The sequence below is a fragment of the Marmota flaviventris genome, chromosome 8 (assembly GCF_047511675.1).
Source record: "Marmota flaviventris isolate mMarFla1 chromosome 8, mMarFla1.hap1, whole genome shotgun sequence".
NCBI classification, from domain to species: Eukaryota; Metazoa; Chordata; class Mammalia; order Rodentia; family Sciuridae; genus Marmota; species Marmota flaviventris.
Window position 1 is genome coordinate 79,612,191 of NC_092505.1, and position 18,823 is coordinate 79,631,013.

General features: G+C 33.0%; 1 protein-coding gene across 1 annotated transcript; it reads right to left on the reverse strand.

The window, feature by feature from the left end:
* Positions 1-17,692: 17,692 nt before the first annotated feature.
* On the reverse strand, positions 17,693-18,598 carry LOC114099047 (olfactory receptor 5K3-like). Its single transcript, XM_027943270.2, has one exon. It carries the CDS (start codon positions 18,596-18,598, stop codon positions 17,693-17,695), a length of 906 nt encoding a protein of 301 aa, XP_027799071.2.
* Positions 18,599-18,823: the final 225 nt, after the last annotated feature.

Genomic DNA, 18,823 nt, shown 5'->3' on the forward strand with positions numbered 1-18,823 from the left:
CTCTAGCTTTTCTGTTGGGAGAAAAATTATGGGCATATAATGTTCTAATTGAGAATATATAATTTTCAACTATTTTTTTCCTTTAATAATGGAGGGGCTTATTCTTCCAGTATCCTGTTTACTCTCAAGATTACAAGTACAATTACTATTAGGAGTCATTCATTTGGTGAAAGTGTGAGCAAATATGACCCCATGGAACAACTTTTAACATTCACAAAGACTCTTTTTTTTTGGTATCAGGGATTGAACTCAGGGGCACTTAACCACTGAGCAACATCCCCAACCCATTTTTAAAAATATATTTTATTAGAGTCAGGGTCTTGCTGAGTTGCTTAGGGCCTTGCTAAATTGCTGAGGCTGGCTTACATACACAATTCTCCTGCCTCAGGCTCCTGAGTTGCTGGGATTACAGGTGTGTGCTGCTGTTCCTGGATCACAAAGCAATTTTGATAATGCCTTGTGTGATACTTAAAGTATGAATTCATGCAATTATAATATAAAATATGGGTATAATAATTAGATAATTGTACCTAGGTATTTATAGTGTCACTGTTTGAGATCCTCTAAAATAAATTTAAGACAATTTACCTATAAATGTACATTTTTATTACAAGAAACATGTTTTATAGGATTAAACATTTTTAAAAAGTCATATTTCAGACATGTTAAATTTATACCTTAGAGATTGTAGAACTATCACTAAAGATGATGGAGATGACTATTCATCCTTAAAGTGAGTTACTTTGGAACATGAAAGCAATAACACTCCATGCTATTACCTTCCCTTTCCTGGTGTCACCCATTTTTACACATACTGACCCTTTCTCTTCCATGGTTTCCATTGATTATTTTTTTCCCCAAATATCTAAGTCTTTTCTCTCTCTCTCTCTTTTTTTAGTAGGGTATAGGTTACATATAATGCTTTTCAATAAAGTTTGAACTGAATGTTCCAGAACACAACAATCTCCTTTTCTGAATTTCAGAGCATCTCTTCTATACCTAAAGCAATTTCTCCTGTATAATGTACATTGCTTTATTTTATTGCACCTATCTGAAAAAATTTCAAACTATATTACAAGCATTTTGAGATTGTTTTTTAAAAATTTCATACTTCTGTGAAAGAAGCTGTAAAATATATGGAAAAAAAGCAGAATTGATTCCAATCCTAACTTGCCCTATGGGTGAATTGGTTTATCTAGTAATAATCCTTAGTAACCTCTTTGTCTCTGTACATTGTTATCTACAAGGAAAATTTTCAACATCAGCATCATAAGAAACTTAGATATCTTTACTTCATCTAAATTGACTCTTTTCTATTATTTTTCAGTTATCTCAGAAAATTTATAAAATTCTGTAAGGTATAACATAATAGATACAAATATTTTAGGCTCATCTTTATATTTTGGCTATAAACACTTAGAAAAAGAAAGAAACTTTAAATGCAAATAGAAATTTTGAATTCAAAGTTTGTTTTGCTTTAAGAGGCTATTTCCTCTTATTATTTAATGATATATAGGGACCTATCTACTGAGAAATCATGTCATATAAATTCCACTGTCAAAATGTATCTATACTTCCATAATCAAAACACCAAAAGGAAGATGGTAGAAAATTCTTTGCCTATAATATTAAATTCCAGTTATGTGATTAGTTGTTATAAATAATTTTCAAGGTACTAGGCTGAATTATTTAATTGATTTTTTATGAGCTTACCTATATATTTTAAAATTTGTTCTTATAAGGAAAAAATTAGTGGATTTACACCATTGTTTCTCATCCTATTCGCCATACTATGTGATTTTTGAGAAGAGCCAGAAAGATGAGAATGCTATCAAAATGTAAGAAAAAATGAAAATGGTAAGTGATTCAGAAAGGTAAATATTTATGGTCATAAAAATTAGGAATAAAAATATGTTGAAATGGTTCTCTCACCTAGATTTCTCCGAGAATAAGCTTTTCAAGTGCTTTCTTTCCTTTATGATAATGCTGTCAGAATTTAGAATACATATGTAGCTTTCTCTCCAAAGCATTTGGGATCAGAAGAATAAAAGTTTCAGAGAATATTTAGAGATCATCTCTAATAATCATGTCTCTTACACTGCCCACTTAAAGTTTTCCATCATATCCTAAAGGGATCACCCTGCACTGAAATCATGTTATTCCCTGGAGATAATAAGTCCTAAAAACAAATAAACTAGTTGAAATTAATTAAAGATGTCTTGTGAGACAATGAGGTGAAGGTAAAAGCCCTTCACTGAAGTATGTCTGATGATCATCTTGCTGACTTGTACAGAATTATTCTAACTTTACAATTCTCTTGACACAGGAAAGTGGAGAGCTGAAACTCCAAACCTTGGTTCATGTGTTCTGATGAAAGAAAATTTAAACTCAGTCACAAAAAGCAATGCAAGAGAACTTTATTATAGGTGAAAATAAGGTAAAAACAAAGTGAGGCATAAGCAGAGAACACTCTCAATAGAGAGAATGGGCTGTTTCCAAGTAGAGAACAATAAAGGAGACAATGCTAAGTCTCCAAATTTATTACTGTTTGATGTTAGGAGAACTGGGGACTGTATTTTGTACTCTTTGATGATCAGGTGATCAAGTCCTCCTTCATGTCAGATGGTGGACTTTTTGACCTTAGTCAAATTTCAGAAGTGTCACAGTGGCTATCCTATTTAGTGGGGCTTCGCCTACATGTCAATCCCACGTTAATGTGGGCACTGGGGTCAATAGCTGGTCAGAAGTTACCTTATTGTGCCTACAAGGAAATCTTGGAGTGTACCTGGATCAAAGCACTTCCAGAGAGGGTGAAGTGGGATTGCTTAAGCAGTCATGTCAAATCCAAGATGTTTAGGAGAAACAGTCCAGCCCCTCTTTTAATAAATGAGCAAGCCCCTATCAAATGCATTGATTCAACTTGACTTTCACACTCAAGGACCAGGTGCTGAATCAAGCCAGCCTGACTCTGTCTGGACAGGTCAGTGAGACAGTGGTATAAAAACAGTAGTAAGTGAAGGTAGCTTCATGAACACACACACACACACACACACACACACACACAAAGAATGGCGATATTTTCCAGTTCCTTATGTATTTGCTTTTTTCAAAGACAAAGGTTCTATTATAAAATTTACTTCCATGCACATTCACAGAAAAACTGAAAAAAGAGAAGACATATAAGGTATAAATGAATAAAAGGAAAATTAAAACATATGAAATATGTAACTTTGATGGCTACCAAATAATAACTATGATTAATAGTGTAATCTACATCTTTCCAGAATGTTTATTTTCCTTCAGAAAAGTGAAACCTTATTGAAAAGTGCTCTAAATTCTCTATATCCCAGAAATGTCTCCATATTACCAAGTAAAGATCTACACATAAATTTCAAGTAAATAGCATTTCTAAATGCCCATAGCAAATTATCTCAAATATAAATCAAGAAAGCAATCTTATTTATAATAGCTATAAAATAAAATAAAATATCTTGATATAAATGAACCCAAAGATGTCAAGAATCTCTGCAATGAAAATTATAAAGTATTGATGAAAGAAAGTGAAGTAGAGACAAAAATTGTCCATGGATCAGAAGAATTAATATTGTCAAAAATATTCATACTAGCCAAAGCAATCTATAGATTCAATCAATTGTCAACAAATTATTAGTGACCTTATTCACAGAACTTGAAAATAATCCTAAAATTTATATAATAGAATAAATGCCCGGGGCTAGGGATGTGGCTCAGTGGTTAAATGCCCCTGGGTTCAATCCCTGGTACTTAAACAAACAAACAAATTAACAACAACAATAAACAGAAACAAATATGCTAAATAACTAAAGCTATTTTAACATAAAAAAACAAAGCAGAATGAATTTATAACACCTGACTTCAAAATATATTATAAAGTATTTGTTATCAAATAGCATAATTATCAAATAGCATAAAAAGAGACATATGGAACAATGGAGCAGAACAGTAAGCCTAGAAGTAAACCAGTACATCTGTAGCTGAGAGATTTATAAAAGGATGCTAAGAATACATATTAGGATAAGACATTCATTTAAATAAATAAGCTGCTAAAATGGAGAAGAAAAAAATCATGCAGAAGATAAAACATCATCACCAAACTCTCAGTGTTTGCAAGAATCAACTAAATAACGATTGAAGACATAAATATCTTATGAACCTATGAAACTACTATGAAACCTATGAAACAAATGTTTTGAAAAATTGGACTAGGCAACGCATTTTTGTAGAAGAACCCAATAACAAGGAATCGAAAGCAAAAATAGGCAAAAAAGATTGCATCAAACTGGAAAGCTTCAGCACAACAAAGGAAGTGATCATTAGAGTGAAGGAACAATCTACAAAACAGGAGAAAATATTTACAATATGTATATCTGTTAAGGGGTTGATATACAGAACACATAAAGCAATAATTCAACAGCAATAAAATAATGCAATTAAATATGGTCCTAAATATTCTTAAGAAGATATTTTCCAAATAAGATATATACATGACCAACAGGTATGTGAAAAATTTTTCAAGATGGATAACCATTTATGCAATGCAAACCAAAACCACAATGAAATATAACTTTACTAGGGCTTTGAGATGAAGTGTGAGCTCATTTATTTGTTGGTTTTTTCTTTTTTTGAGGAATGACCTCCCGGTGATGAATTTCCCTCTTAAAACTGCTTTCATTGTGTCCCATAGATTCTGATATGTTGTGTCTGTATTTTCATTTATCTCTAAGCATTTTTTGATTTCCTCCTTTATGTCTTCTGTAACCCATTGATCATTCAGTAACATATTGTTCATTTTCCATGTGATGTAGGATTTTTCCTTCTTTCTTTTATCATTGATTTCCAGTTTCATTCCATTATGATCAGATAAAATACATGGTATTATCTCCACCCCTTTATATTTACTGAGGGTTGCCCTATGGCATAATATATGGTCTATTTTTGAGAAGGATCCATGTGCTGCTGAGAAAAAAGTATATTCACTTGAAAGGAAGAGCAAAACAACAGCAAATGTAGCAGAAGGCAAGAAATAATTAAAATCAGAGTGGAAATCAATGAAATTGAAACAAAAGAAACTATTAAAAAAATTAACAAAACTAAAAGTTGGTTCTTCGAAAACATAAATAAGATCGACAGACCCTTAGCCATGCTAACGAAGAGAAGAAGAGAGAGAACTCAAATTACTAACATACGGGATGAAAAAGGCAATATCACAACAGATGCTACAGAAATACAGAAGACAATTAGAAATTATTTTGAAAACCTATATTATATTCCAATAAAATAGAAGATAGTGAAGACATCGATAAATTTCTTAAGTCATATGATTTGCCCAGCCGGAGTCAGGAGGATACACACAATTTGAACAGACCAATATCAATGGATGAAATAGAAGAAGCAATCAAAAGACTACCAACCAAGAAAAGCCCAGGACCAGATGGGTATACAGTGGAGTTTTACAAAACCTTTAAAGAAGAATTAATACCAATACTTTTCAAGTTTCTTCAGGAAATAGAAAAAGAGGGAGCTCTTCCAAATTCATTCTATGAGGCCAACATCACCCTGATTCCGAAAACCAGACAAAGACACCTCAAAGAAAGAAAACTACAGACCAATATCTCTAATGAACCTAGATGCAAAAATCCTCAATAAAATTCTGGCGAATCGGATACAAAAACACATCAAAAAAATTGTGCACCATGATCAAGTAGAATTCATCCCTGGGATGCAAGGATGGTTCAATATATGGAAATCAATAAATGTTATTCACCACATCAATTGACTTAAAGATAAGAACCATATGATCATCTCGATAGACGCAGAAAAAGCATTTGACAAAGTACAGCATCCCTTTATGTTCAAAACATTAGAAAAACTAGGGATAACAGGAACTTACCTCAACATTGTAAAAGCTATCTATGCTAAGCCTCAGGCTAGCATCATTCTGAATGGAGAAAAATTGAAGGCATTCCCTCTAAAATCTGGAACAAGACAGGGATGCCCTCTATCACCACTTCTATTCAATACAGTTCTCGAAACACTGGCCAGAGAAATTAGACAGACGAAAGAAATTAAAGGCATAAAAATAGGAAAAGAAGAACTTAAATTATCACTATTTGTGGAAGACATGATTCTATACCTAGAAGACCCAAAAGGGTCTACAAAGAAACTACTAGAACTAATAAATGAATTCTGCAAAGTGGCAGGATATAAAATCAACACGCATAAATCAAAGGCATTTCTGTATATCAGCGACAAAATATCTGAAACGGAAATGAGGAAAAACACTCCATTCACAATATCCTCAAAAAAAATAAAATACTTGGGAATCAACCTAACAAAAGAGGTGAAAGATTTATACAATGAAAACTACAGAACCCTAAAGAGAGAAGTAGAAGAAGATCTTAGAAGATGGAAAAATATATCCTGTTCATGGATAGGCAGAACTAACATCATCAAAATGGCGATATTACCAAAAGTTCTCTATAGGTTTAATGCAATGCCAATCAAAATCCCAACGGCATTTCTGGTAGAAATAGATAAAGCAATCATGAAATTCATAAGGAAAAATAAGAGACCCAGAATAGCAAAAGCAATTCTAAGCAGGAAGTGTGAATCAGGCGGTATAGCGATACCAGATTTCAAACTATATTACAGAGCAATAGTAACAAAAACAGCATGGTACTGGTACCAAAACAGGCGGGTGGACCAATAGTACAGAATAGAGGACACAGAGACTAATCCACAGAGTTACAACTATCTTATATTTGATAAAGGGGCTAAAAGCATGCAATGGAGGAAGGATAGCATCTTCAACAAATGGTGCTGGGAAAACTGGAAATCCATATGCAACAAAATGAAACTGAATCCCCTCCTCTTGCCATGCACAAAAGTTAACTCAAAATGGATCAAGGAGCTTGATATCAAATCAGAGACTCTGCATCTGATAGAAGAAAAAGTTGGCTACGATCTACATATTGTGGGGTCGGGCTCCAAATTCCTTAATAGGACACCCATAGCACAAGAGTTAATAACAAGAATCAACAAATGGGACTTACTTAAACTAAAAAGTTTTCTCTCAGCAAGAGAAACAATAAGAGAGGTAAATAGGGAGCCTACATCATGGGAACAAATTTTTACTCCTCACACTTCAGATAGAGCCCTAATATCCAGAGTATACAAAGAACTCAAAAAATTAGACAATAAGATAACAAATAACCCAATCAACAAATGGGCCAAGGACCTGAACAGACACTTCTCAGAGGATGACATACAATCAATCAACAAGTACATGAAAAAATGCTCACCATCTCTAGCAGTCAGAGAAATGCAAATCAAAACCACCCTAAGATACCATCTCATTCCAGTAAGATTGGCAGCCATTATGAAGTCAAACAACAAGAAGTGCTGGTGAGGATGTGGGGAAAAGGGTACTCTTGTACATTGCTGGTGGGACTGCAAATTGGTGCGGCCAATTTGGAAAGCAGTATGGAGATTCCTGGGAAATCTGGGAATGGAACCACCATTTGACCCAGCTATTGCCCTTCTTGGACTATTCCCTGAAGACCTTAAAAGAGCATACTACAGGGATACTGCCACATCGATGTTCATAGCAGCACAATTCACAATAGCTAGACTGTGGAACCAACCCAGATGCCCTTCAATAGATGAATGGATAAAAAAAAATGTGGCATTTATACACCATGGAGTATTATGCAGCACTAAAAAATGACAAAATCATGGAATTTGCAGGGAAATGGATGGCACTAGAGCAGATTATGCTAAGTGAAGCTAGCCAATCCCTAAAAAACAAATGCCAAATGTCTTTTTTGATATAATGAGAGCAACTAAGAACAGAGCAGGGAAGAAGAGCAGGAGGAAATGATTAACATTAAACAGAGACATGAGGTGGGAGGGAAAGGGAGAGAAAAGGGAAATTGCATGGAAATGGAAGGAGACCCTCATTGTTATACAAAATTACATGTAAGAGGTTGTGAGGGGAATGGGAAAATAAACAAGGAGAGAAATGAATTACAGTAGATGGGGTAGAGAGAGAAGATGGGAGGGGAGGGGAGGGGGGATAGTAGAGGATAGGAAAGGTAGCAGAATACAACAGTTACTAATATGGCATTATGTAAAAATGTGGATGTGTAATTGATGTGATTCTGCAATCTGTATTCGGGGTAAAAATGGGAGTTCATAACCCACTTGAATCTAATGTATGAAATATGATATGTCAAGAACTTTGTAACGTTTTGAACAACCAATAAAAAAAAGAAATATAACTTTACATGTATAAGAATGGTTATTATGAAAAACACTAATGATAATAAGTACTGGTGAGGATGCAGAGAAAAGGGAATTCTAAGGTACTATTGATAGGGAAGTAAATTAGTAGCATTATTATATAAATCCATTATTTATGGATTCTCCTAAAAAATGAAAGATAGCACTGTCAAATAATACAGTAATCCCACTACTGAATATATATCCAAAGCAAATGAAGTCAGTATATCAAAGAAACATCTGTATCTAAGGGGCTTTACCTGAGCCTACATAATGGAGTATAAACTTATGTTTCTTCCAACAGTTGAAAAGACAAAAAGAGATTTTGTTTTTGTAGTTGAAAAGTGTCTGGTCTAATTCTTAAGTTTTCAATCCAACTTGAATTGAAATTTGTTTTGGGTGGAAGACAGGAATCTGTTTGGAGTTTTCGCCATATGGATTTTCAATTTTCCTAGCATTGTTGGTTAAAAAGGCTATTTTTTCTGCAACACATGTTTTTGGCACCTTTGCCAAGTATCAGTTGCCTGTATCTCTGTGAATTTGTCTCTGTGTCTTCTAATTCTATTCTGTTGATCCTCATGTCTGTTTTAACCTCAATACCATGCTGTTTTTGTTACTATAGCTCTGTAGTATAATTTGAGATCAGGCATTATGGTGCCTTCAGCATTACTCTTCTTGCTTAGTATGGATTTGGCTAGTTTTGGTCTTTTATTCTTTCAAACGAACCTTAGGACTGTTTATCTAGTTTTTTAAAAATACAATTTAAAGTCTACATATCTACTTATTTTCAACTGTTATGCTTATAGAAATACAGTCACACACATATGAAGATCTTTGTATACTTGAGAAGCTCTAAAATAAAAATTAATTGTATTCAAGTAACTTTTGTTTAATTACAAAATCCAGCAGACTTGGCTGCAGGGCAGGTTTGTACCAGCATTTGCATCACAACTTGTAGATACTAGCCCTATTTTTCAAGGAATATTTTTTTCCTAGTTTTTGAGAATATCATAGACATTTTGATGGGAGTGGCATTGAATATATATAGCACTTTTGGTATTTTGGTCATTTTGACAATATTAATTTTGTCCATTCAAGAACATAGGAGATCATTCCATCTTTGATTTCTTTTTTCAACGTTCTCTAGTTTTCATTGTAAGTATCTTTCACCTTGATTTTAATACTAAGAATTTTTTGAGGTTTTTGTGAATGGTATAGTTTTCCTGATTTCTTTCTCAATGGATTCATAATTAGAGAAGAGGAAAGCTATTGATTGTTGTTTGTTTATCTTGAATTCTTCTACTTTGGTGAATTTTACAATCATGTCTAGAATTTTTTGGTGGGGTATTTTCTGTCTTCTTTGATAAAGAATCATGTCATCAGCAAACAGAGATAATTTGACTTCTTCTTTTCCTATTTGTATAATTTTAATTTCCTTTTCTTGCCTTCTTGCTCTGGCAAGAGATTCAGGAACTGTATGAAACAGTAATGGTGAGAGTGGACATGCTAGTCTTATTCTGATTTTAAAGCAAATGCTCTCAGAGTTTCTTTGTTGATTATAATATTGGCTTTGTGTTTGTTGTAGATAAGTTCCTTTGCAAAGTTGAGCTAAGTTCCTTTTATCTTAGGTTCTCTGGCATTTTTAACATGAATTGGTGTTGGATATTGTCAATGCCTTTCTTGAATCTGTTGAGATGGTCATGTGATTCTTGTCTTTAATTCTATTTATGTGGTGAATTATATTTATTTATTGGTGTATGTTGAACCAACCTGACATCCTCAGAATAAAATCCAATTGATCATCATGTACTATAGTCTTCAAGTGTTTTTGGAAGTTGTTTGCTAATATTGTATTAAATATTTTTGCATCTATGTTCATCAGGGACCAAATGCTGATAAAGTTTCTACCCCCTTTATAACCATAGAATGGAGATTATATTCCAACAGGAATTTCAGAGGGGCAAACAATATTAAACATCTCTTCACATAAGGAAAAGCTGAGACAATTTGTGCCCAGCACACACATCTTAAAGGAAATACTGGAAGTAAGTATTCTCAAGGTTTTTCAAACACACACACACACACACACACACACACACACACTCAAAACACTAGCAATAGTATTTATGCAATTATATAACACTACTTACAGACATTTTCTTCTTTCCTCTCATACCTGATTAAACTTATACAAGGAAATATGTAAATAATATAATATAATATATGTAAATAATATAATATAATATTATATATTACAATAATTTATAAATAAAATCTTTGTGTACTATATTTGCCTATAATATCATAAAGGAGGTGGAGAGGGGGAACATAATGGATTAAGGAAATAAGGACATGTTCTAAGTAAAAATTATAAAAATGTTTATGTTTGTAATGTGTGAATTTGGTATTAGTAACAATACAAAAACACAAGTGAGACAGTAATTAGAGTTATATAAGAGTAATACTTCTGTGTACCACTATTTAAACCTAGCATATATCTGAAGCTGATTCTGTCAAGAAGTATATGGTAAGCATACACACAGACACACAAATTAAATAGAGAAAATTATTACTGCAACATTAGAAGATACTCCCCACCAAAAAATGAAAGCAGTGAAGAAAAAACAGAGGAATAAAAATATATGAGGCATAAAAACACACAAAAAATAAAATGGAAGCTTTAAATTTAATTAAATTAGTAACATTAACTGTTATTATACAGAATAATCATATTAAAAGGCAAAAGATTGGACAAAAAATCATCCAGCTATATCCTTGATATAAAAGACATTGTTTAGAACAAAAAGCTACAAAGAGATGGAGAGATAAATGATAGAAAACAGTATATCATGCAAACAGCAACCAAAAATAAGGTGGATGTTATACTAATAACAGACTAATTTGACTTGAAAGAAAGACAATCAATAGAGATGAAAAGAACTTTTCAAAAAGATAGAAGTTCAGTCCTTCAGGATGATACAATTATTGTAATGAATATGCATCTAATAACAAAATATATGACAAGCTGAAAGCAAAGACAGCAGAAAGAAACTTTACCACTCTGCTTTTGTTAATGGATAGAAGATCATCAGGGAAATAAAAAGATTTGAACTACACTAATAACAAAATAGACCAAACAGACATGTGTAGGACACTCCAGCCAACAACATAGTTTATATTCTCCAGTGTACACTGTATGTTAGTAAAAGCAAAACTCAATACAAATAAAAGGATAGAAATAATACCAACAAGGCTTGTCTGATTATAGCAGAATGAAGTTGAGATATTACGATACTAAATAATATATGGAAATCCAAGAGTACACCCTAAACTACGGTTAAAAGACCTAATCATAAAGGAAAGTTGAAAACATTCACCTATGAGTTGCAGACAAAACAGTGCTTACTAGGGAATTAATTACTATAACCGTGTGTATTAAAAAGAAAGAAAGAGAGCTGGAACAGATAGCCTAACTTTTCACTTTAAGAAAAATAAGAGCAAACTAGGGGCTGGGATTGTGGCTCAGCGGTAGAGTGCTCGTCTAGCACGGGCGGGACCTTGGTTCAATTCTCAGCACCACATAAAAATAAAGGCATTGTGTTGTGTCCATCTACAAAAAAGATATTCTCTCTCTCTCTCTCCTTAAAAAAAGGTAAAGCAAGAAGGAGAAGATATTATCTGAATTTGAAATCTGAAGCAGAAGTCAATGCAACAGAGAATAAAAAAAGGAAAAGGGAAAATTAACAATATCAGAAATTGACTTCTTTAAAAGATAAAGGAAGTAGATAAACATTTAGCTAGACTAGTATAAAAAGGATACAGATTATTAAATCCAACAGGGGATATTGTTATTAATGTTTCAGAAAGAAAAGATGATAAAAATAATATAAACAAAGGTATGCTATTAGACAAGCTTTGAAATGGATAAATTCACAGAAAACAATAATTACAAAAAATGACTCAAGATGAAATAGAAAATCTCTTACCATAAAAGGTAAGAGACAGACTTTCTAATTTGACAATCTATCCAACAAAAATGTCCACCTCAGTAGTGCTTCCCCAGTGGATTCTACCAAAGATTCTTAGTGTAAAAATTAACTTTTATAAACTATTTTTTTAAATGTAGGTAAAGTAACACTGGTCATTTAATAAGATTTTTTTTATATTACTTTGATATCATAAGGAAAAAAAGAAACTCCAGAACAGTATGTGTCATGATTATAAATTCAAAATTCTCAAAAATTTCTAGTTGACCAAGTACTACAATTATGAAAGACTGTACACAACTACTGAGATTTATTCCAGAAAGACAAAAATTGCTGCAAAGCTGCATTTGAAACACAATAAATAAAACACATCATAAGTATAGCCTATAGATCAAAATTCAAATGACTGTGTTAAAAGATACAAAGTATTTCACAAAATTTAACAACTCTATGAAAAAAAAATCAATAAACTAATTAGGAAAAAGGCATATATCCCAGAATCAAAAGCATGTATGTTTTATTATATAGGATAAATCCACAGTTATGTCAATGGTCAAAGACTGAAAGCATTTTGTTTTAAGGTCAGGAGCAAGACAAGCATGTCTGCTCTTGTAATGTCCCATCAACAACAGAAGAACTTTATACACAATATCTACCAAGATCTCGAAATTTTGTGAGATCACCTAAACCAAGGAACATCTAAGAACCTCATAGCCAAGAGGAGCCTGAAGAAACAAGATGACTAAATACAAAGTGGTTACATAAATAGGATGATGGAAGGGAATATGATTAGCTATAAACTATGGAAATCAGAGTAAAGTATGGACTTTGATACACAGCAGTGCATCCGCATTGGCCCATTAATTTTTCTGAAGGTTCCATAATAAAGTAAGATATCGGTGACATGGAGAAGTGAGTGTGTGACATATCAGAACACACACACATTTTTATAAAGGTAAAATGTTTCTAAAATACGCTTAAAACTATTTAAAGATAATGGCTTTCAGGTAAATCTCTGTGAAATACAACAAAAAAATCATGTGACACAGAAATGATTTTTAAATCCATGGCAGGATGGCTCTGCACCCTTAAGGGTCCTGCTTCCACACTGGAAGGAGAGAGAGTGAGTGTATGAACCCATGTTACATTTATTTATAGAAAGGGGGCTTCAAAAAAATTTTGATGGAATGTTTTTTTTTTGCCAAATAAGGTAGGTGGTGGGCTGTCCAAGCTTAATGGGTAATGCTCAAGTCTGGAGCTAGCTGTTCCATCAGAAGAACAAAGGCAGAGATCTCATGTCTTGGGCATTCTACACATGGGAATGCTGGGATTGTTCCCAAGGGGAGATCTAAGCCCCCATGGCTCAGTACCGAGTCAACGACAACTCAAGTAGCATCACAGGTGGTGTACCACTCTACCCCATTCACAATAGCCTCAAAATAAATAAAGAAAGAAAGACTTGAGAATCACTCTGGCAAAAGTGGTGAAAGATCTCCACAATGAAACTACATTAGAAAGAAATTAAAGAAGACCTTAGAAGATGGAAATCTCCGATGTTCTTAGATAGGCAGAATTAATATGGTCAAAATGGCCATACTACCAAAAGTGTTACACAGATTTAATGCAAGTCATATTAAAATCCCAATGACATTCTTCATAAAACTAGAAGAAGCAATCATGAAATTCATTTGGAAAAATAAGAGACCCAGAATAGCCAAAGCAATCCTTAGTAAGAAGAGAGAAGCAGGAGGTATCATGATACTAGACCTTAATCTATACTACAGAGCAATAGTAACAAAAATGGGATGGTATTGCCACCAAAAATAGAAATGTAGACTAATAGTGCAAAATAGAAGACACAGAGAAAAACCTAGGTCAATAATGATTATCTCATACTAGACAGAGGCTCTGAAAATGTACATTAGAGAAAAGACAGCCTATTCAACAAAGGGTGCCGGGAAAATTGAAAATCCATGTATAACAAAATTAAATTAAACACTATTTCTCACCGTGCACAAAACTAAACTCAAAGCGGATCAAAGACTTAGGCACTAGAACAGAGACTCTGTGCCTAAAAGAAGAAAAAGTAGACCCAAATCTTCATCATATCGACTTTCAACCTGACTTCCTTAACAAGATTCCTGAAGAGCAAAAGTAAAATTAAGAATAAAATGGGATGGATTCAAATTAAAAACCTTCTTCTCAGCAAAGGAAATAATCAACGGATGAGAGAGCCTACAGAATGGGAGAAAACATTTACCATACACATCTCAAATAGAGCACCAATCTCCAGGATATATAAATAACTCAAAAAACTCAACATCCCCAAAATAAGTAACCCATTCAATAAATGGGCTAAAGAACTGAACAGAGACTTCACAGAAGAATAAATACAGTCAATCAACAAGTGTGTGAAAAAATGTTCATTATCTCAAAATGCATTCTACTGTCATGTATACCTAAGTAGAACAAATAAAAATGCAATTAGAATATTCTAGGATGCTTATCATTGCTGAAAATTATTTAACTTAAATCTAATTAAGAGGAAACATCAGAAAATACAGTTTGGATATTTTACAAGGCATCTATTGTTCAAGGAAAGGCATATATGTTTACATAGTACATATTATTTACATGTGTTATGAATTATTTGTATAAATATATATTTTAGTTTAAAAATTTTCACACATCATACACACTCAGTTTAAGACCTTAACCCGCTCTTGTTCACAATTTCTGAATTAGGCATCCTCAGACCCAGAATTAATTCAAAGAACTGCAATGTGTTCAAATATTTATGAGCTTTGATTGACATAAGCTCAGCTGCTGTGATTGGCTATGATTGACTAACACTCAGCTATTGGTTATAAGAGCTTACTCCTTATTTAAGCTTTTGCTTGGTTGCAATACTAAATTAGATTGCATTTCATTCCCTAGGAACATAAGTGCAGAGGCACCCTCAGGTCTAAATTTAATTCAAACAGAATATTGTGAGTATAAATATGTATAAATACATGAAATGTATGTAATATGTATATATTGATAGTAGGTAGATATATAATATATGCACATTTAAAAAATTTTTTTAGTTGTAGATGGACACAATACCTTTATTTTATTTATTTATTTTTATGTGGTGCTGAGGATTGAACCCAGTGCCTCACACACATGAGGCAAGCGCTCTACCACTGAGCCACAACCCCAGCCCATACATGCACATTTTGAATAGATTAATGTAAATTGCTTAATTCATTTTTAATTAGCTAAAAATACACATGAGTATTAGTTATATTATACTGCTAAATTTTCTGTTATTTTGAGAGTTTTCAAAATAAATTTGGAACTGTGATTGATCCACATCTCTTTTAAATTTCTGCTCATTTCATTACTTACGTTCTAAAATATTTTCCTCCAGTGCTTCCTTCAGTTTATGTAATTTATAACATGTTTTAAAGGTTAAGATCATGGGTTCTGGAGCCAGATATCCTGGATTTGATTTCTGAGCTTCACAATTGCACATGATGAAAAATGTGAAATAATGCATATATTTCCACTTTATCTCTATGTACAAAGTATATATCTTCCTGGCCATCAATGTTTTATTGTGGAGCTCTTCATATTAGAATATAGTAATCAGAGTAAAAGGCTTAATATTTGTGCTCAGTAGTGAAGTCAATACCATTGAAAAAGTATTTGTAAACTCTAAAAATGTTTGAGGATTCATTTTGAGCATTAAAGAACACTTGTAAGAGACAGGAATGTTATAGCTAGCATTTAATCGTTACAAACAGAACACTTTTTCAGACAAATCTTAAATAGTAACATTTACTGGATTATATGACTGGAAGGGATGATTTACTCCACATATTTTTGGTTTATTTTCTTAGAATTGTCTCAGTTCAGCCCTTGTTTGAGTGTTGAGTATGACAATAGGTTAATTTTGTTTTTGATGCTGAACAGTAGGTGGTGACAGATTTCACATCCATTTGTGTAGAGAGAGCAAGATGAATATTGTGATGCATGTGTGTGTTTATGTGTGTGTGTGTGTGTGTGTGTGTGTGTGTGTGTGTGTGTGCGTGTGTGTGAATGTCTTTTCATTTCCCAGAAACTTTTCTTTTGACTCAGTGGCCCCAAGTAAATGACACAGTGTTTCTTCAAGAGATGTTTGGGACTCAGTGTTGCTAGGATAATGGTGGGTGGTGCTTAAATACACAACATGAATCATAATGCTGTTAGAGAAGGTAAAGAACATCAATGGATATAACTCTGACAACTGGAAATTACCATTAAAATACAATGTGTACAATATCCATCCAATTCAGAGCTTCTCAAACTTTTTGGTCTCTGGATTCTTTTAGACTCTTAAAATACATTTCAAACCCTAAGAGCCTTTGCTTACATAGATGATATATCTGTTGGTGTTTATCAGATTAGAAATTAAAACTGAAAAACTGAAAAACATATTCATCATTCAAAAATAAAAACATTAAGTCCATTTTATACTAACATAGAAACACAAAAACCATTTTGAAAGAAATAGTTACTGAATAACCAAATAATTCAGGCACAGTTTGAGTACTGGTAATACAAAATCAGACGTGACATGGTTGACATATAAGGAAATAAATAATAAGGTCTGGAAGAAAAAAATGATTTTATTGATATACTAAATAATTAGTCTCAGGTTGGACGTATACAACAAAATCTGGAAAAAATAAAATCCATATGATTTTCATTATGAATAGCATTGTTGTAAAATACAGACTGATAACTCACTAATATATAGGTACTTTAGATTTCAGAGAATTTGAGAGTAAAAACAAGTGACACTAACATGAAAACATTCTTAACTGGAAGACATTATCTCTGAACCCACATTCAAACCTAATTTACTGAAACTCCTAAAGTCAATTTGGAAATCAAATTCAAGTATGCTATGCTTCTCATAGATAGTGTTGATTAAACAAATATTAGTATCTGAGATCTTGGAATGTGCCTGAGGATATAGATTATAATTGGAAACTCAAGAAATTTGCAAAAAAATATTAAATATGTCTTCCTTTATAGTGACTATTATTCCTAGCATTCTTTGGATTTGCTAACAATTGGGACTGATTTCACATTGGCAATCAGAAAATATTATTTAGTTCATACCTGATGAAATGTGGTAAATAACATTTTGTAAATATACTTTAACACAATCTCTACTTTCTAAATTAATTTGACAGCAGTATCATCATGTTGTCAGAATTTAATATTTTATTCTGGAAATAGGCATTTTCCACTTTCTCAGTATCTGTAAGTTAAGAAAAAGTTATTATCAAGTTAAAATCAATTTCTAGGGGAGACAAACAATATTTGTACAGTTATCTCTTCATCACAATTTTTTAAATAACATTCATTACTTCCCTATTTCTTAGACTATAAATGAAAGGGTTTAATAAAGGAATGACTAGAGTATAAAAAATAGCAACAGGCATATCATTATTGCCTTCTTTAAATGAATTTGGCTGAATATACATGAAGAGCAGAGAACCATAGAATATTGACACAGAGAGAAAGTGGGATGCACAAGTAGATAGAGCTTTTCCTCTTCCTTCTTTGGATTTCATTGTGAATATAGTGAAGAGAATATAGAAATAAGAGATTAATACTACAGTGATAGTAAAGACATGAATAGAGCCTGACAAGATAAGTATCATCAATTCATTAATATAAGGGTCAACACAGGAGAGTCTGTATAAGGGAAGGACATCACAAAAAAAGTGATTGATTCGATGAGATCCACAGAAAACTAACCTAAATAGAAGTCCTACATGAACCATGGGATGCAGGTTTCCAGCTATGTAGGCCCCTGTGGTCATCTGAATGCAGAGTTTCTTTGACATCAGAGAGTGGTACTGCAGAGGGCTGCATATGGCCACATAGCGGTCATAGGCCATTGCTGCCAGAAGAAAGCAGTCTGTAGTCTCAGCAAGACAGAGAAAATAGAATTGTGCCATGCATTCATAGAGAGAAATCCTACTGTACTCAGAAAAGAAGTTCTCTAGCATCTTGGGAGTGATGGCAGAGGAACAGCAGGAATCCATGAGAGCCAGGTTGCCCAGGAAGATGTACATTGGTGTGTGAAGACGGGGCTCCATGTAAATCAAGGTCACCAACCCTAGATTCCCCACCATGGTGACTAGATAGATGGCAAAGAACACCATAAACAGAAGGGTCTTAAAGTCTGGTTGATCTGTAAACCCCATGAGAATGAATTCTGTCATTAAGGAGTGATTGTTCTTAGTCATCTCTTGCTTTTCTGTTGAGGGAGAAATTATGTGCATACAATGTACTTATTAAGAGCATGTGATTTTCATTTTTTTTCTTTTTTTTAAAAATTTATTTATCTTTCTACTTATTTATTTACATTTATATATGACAGAAGAATGCATTACAATTCTTACTACGTATATAGAGCACAATTTTTCATATCTCTGGTTGTATACATAGTATATTCACACCAATTTGTGTCT